The sequence below is a fragment of the Numida meleagris genome, chromosome 20 (genome assembly GCF_002078875.1).
Source record: "Numida meleagris isolate 19003 breed g44 Domestic line chromosome 20, NumMel1.0, whole genome shotgun sequence".
Classification (NCBI taxonomy): domain Eukaryota; kingdom Metazoa; phylum Chordata; class Aves; order Galliformes; family Numididae; genus Numida; species Numida meleagris.
Window position 1 is genome coordinate 2,419,895 of NC_034428.1, and position 2,340 is coordinate 2,422,234.

Here is a 2,340-nt window from a genome sequence, read left to right on the forward strand (position 1 = left end):
CAGGCTTCAGGTGAGAGCTTTGCTGCCTTTTGGGTGCTGTAAGCAGGTAGGCTGGCAGTTAGAGGTGGCTTTGGCACACACAAAAATGGGTTTGGGAAAGTTGATCCGCAGTAACACACAATGCTGTCTTGTGGCAAAGAGCTTGTGGGATTTACAGAGGGCGGCACTGGTACCTTCTTCCATTGAACCCCACACACAGCACTTTCAAGGATGATCATTTACTCAGTAACTGATGTATAAAGTTCATAATGTTAGCTAGATATCGACTGGGGATAGTTAGCAAGCAGCTTTAGTGAGGGTTAGTCTGTGTTTTTCCTTTATGAGGATCTGTCATCCCTTCCGAAACCATCGCTGTTACCCATTTGGTAACTTTGATATTGAGTGGAGCAAAGCACTCCCCTTCCTGGAGATGGGAATTTTCCTCCTGTGCAGTGAACAGCAGGCATGCTGCAGAGGTTAGGGATGTTTGCTGGTACTTACAGTGTTTGACTCATTCTGTCCCCTTTGCTGAATGTCCCTCTGGGTAAGAAGCATTCCTCCCCATTGATCTTTGCATGTTTTTTGAGATAGGAGAGACTTCTCGCAGTGGTTGTGGATAGTGTGATTTGCACTTTGCTTCCTGTCCTCATTTCCATGTTTTTTGCCAACACATGTTAATGAAATACAAATGAGTGAATTGGTATTTGAATGGGTTGTACACTTCTGATGTCACGCATACAGCTGCCCTTAAACCTCAGAATGGTTTCTGTAGATTTTGTGTCAAAATCAAGAAAACTCCTGAAGATTTTTTTCTTCCCATGTAAAACGTTGCTCAACACAAGTTCAAACATTGGCTTTGGAAGGTTTAGCTTTTTGTTTCACACCAGTTACATTAAATTGGTGATCGAGTCTGTACCATAGCGTATAGAGTCATCCTGAACAGAGTCATCTTGCTAAAATACAGCCAGCTTCTAATGGGGCTACGGTGGGTCTGGTTTGTTGCCTGTTTATTGAGGGTCTCCCTCTGGCTCCTCTTGGGTGGAGTACTGGAAATAATCCTCTCTGTTCAAATCAGGCTTCAGCAAGAGGATGTAGCACTTGGGGATGTAGTAGGTCCCCACAATACCCAGACTGACCATCAGAATGGTACCGATCTGAATCACAGACCTGAAGACTGTCCTCAGAGTGGCAAAAATGGCAACAAAGAAGATCCAGACGATGAAGTAGATGAGGATGGCAAATGTGATCCCCCTGGCGATGTTGTACTTCTTCCCGGAGGTCTGTACCATGAACGTGCACAGGAAGCAGACGAAGGCCAAGCACCCATTGTAGCCGTGCATCAAGGCGAAGGCAAGCCAGGACGCGGTGCTACACGTGAGCAGAACCTCTGTGGGCAGCGAGCTGTAGTCAGGCAGCACGTAGTCGGGGCCCAGGTGCAGGTAGCAGAAACAGAAGAGGCACTCGGTGAGGAGGCACAGGGCGACGAGGAGCCAGGCCCTGCTCGGCCTCACCCAGCGCAGGGCAGAGCGGGCACAGCGGGGGAACTCCGTCAGCAGGACGATCTCCAGGGACTTGGTGAAGAAGGTGGAGAGGCACGCGTTGAGGCACAGGGCGTAGACAATCTGCTGCATCACGCAGAGGTTGTTACTGGGCTTCCCTACGAAGAGACAGGAGCTGAGGCACATCAGCGTGAGCGCAAACAAGGCCAAGAGGTTCAGGTTGCCACCAGAAGCCTGCACGAGGGGGGTGTCGAGGTTCTTAAAAAAGAGCACCGCTGTCAGACAGATCAGGGTTGTGATGATGGACATGGATATCAGCAAGCCAACCGTGAGTGGCTCGTTCCAAAGGAGGTACCTCTCGCCGCGGTCGTAGCACTGCGTGCTCCGGGCAGGGGACCACTGGTGCTCCAGGCAGGGAGTGCAGGTGGAGCTGTCTGCAAAGTAGTGGTGAGAAGGTGACGGGCGCGTTGCAGGGGCGTGCTGCTGCCCTGCTGCTTGCAGCCTAGGGGGAAGGATCAGTTGTGAACTGTGCAGCTGGGCTGGGTACTGGTTTGCCTGCCTCCCACCTGTCCCAAGCGTACTGGATCTCCAAGGCTTGTGATTTTTTTTATCTCCTTTTTCCCTCTACTGCACTGCCTTCCCTCCAAAAGGAGCCACCTATTTCTTGGTTTTGTTTCTCATCCCAGGAAGGATCACCAGCATCCACCGGATCTCCATCACACGCTTCTCTTCTAGCTAAGACCCCAGAATTTCATCAGCCCTCCTCTCTCCTACCTCAGAGATGGAACATACACCTTGTCCTTACACATTCTATTTGGGATCAGCAGAGGAAGGTCCCGCACTGAGGACCTGTACAGCAAGA

General features: G+C 50.7%; 1 protein-coding gene across 2 annotated transcripts in view; it reads right to left on the minus strand.

Annotated features, from left to right (window-relative positions):
• Positions 203-2,340, minus strand: part of TAS1R3 (taste 1 receptor member 3) — a 5,450-nt gene continuing 3,312 nt past the window's right edge. The window contains exons 6-7 of one of the 2 annotated variants that reach the window (XM_021417743.1): positions 1,834-1,980; positions 203-1,636 (exon numbers count right to left, since the gene is read on the minus strand). In XM_021417743.1, the coding sequence (XP_021273418.1) occupies positions 987-1,636; positions 1,834-1,980 (797 nt within the window). In that variant the 3' untranslated portion in view covers positions 203-986. Of the gene's footprint in view, positions 1,981-2,340 lie in introns of both variants that reach the window. The other variant, XM_021417742.1, reaches the window with a different exon arrangement.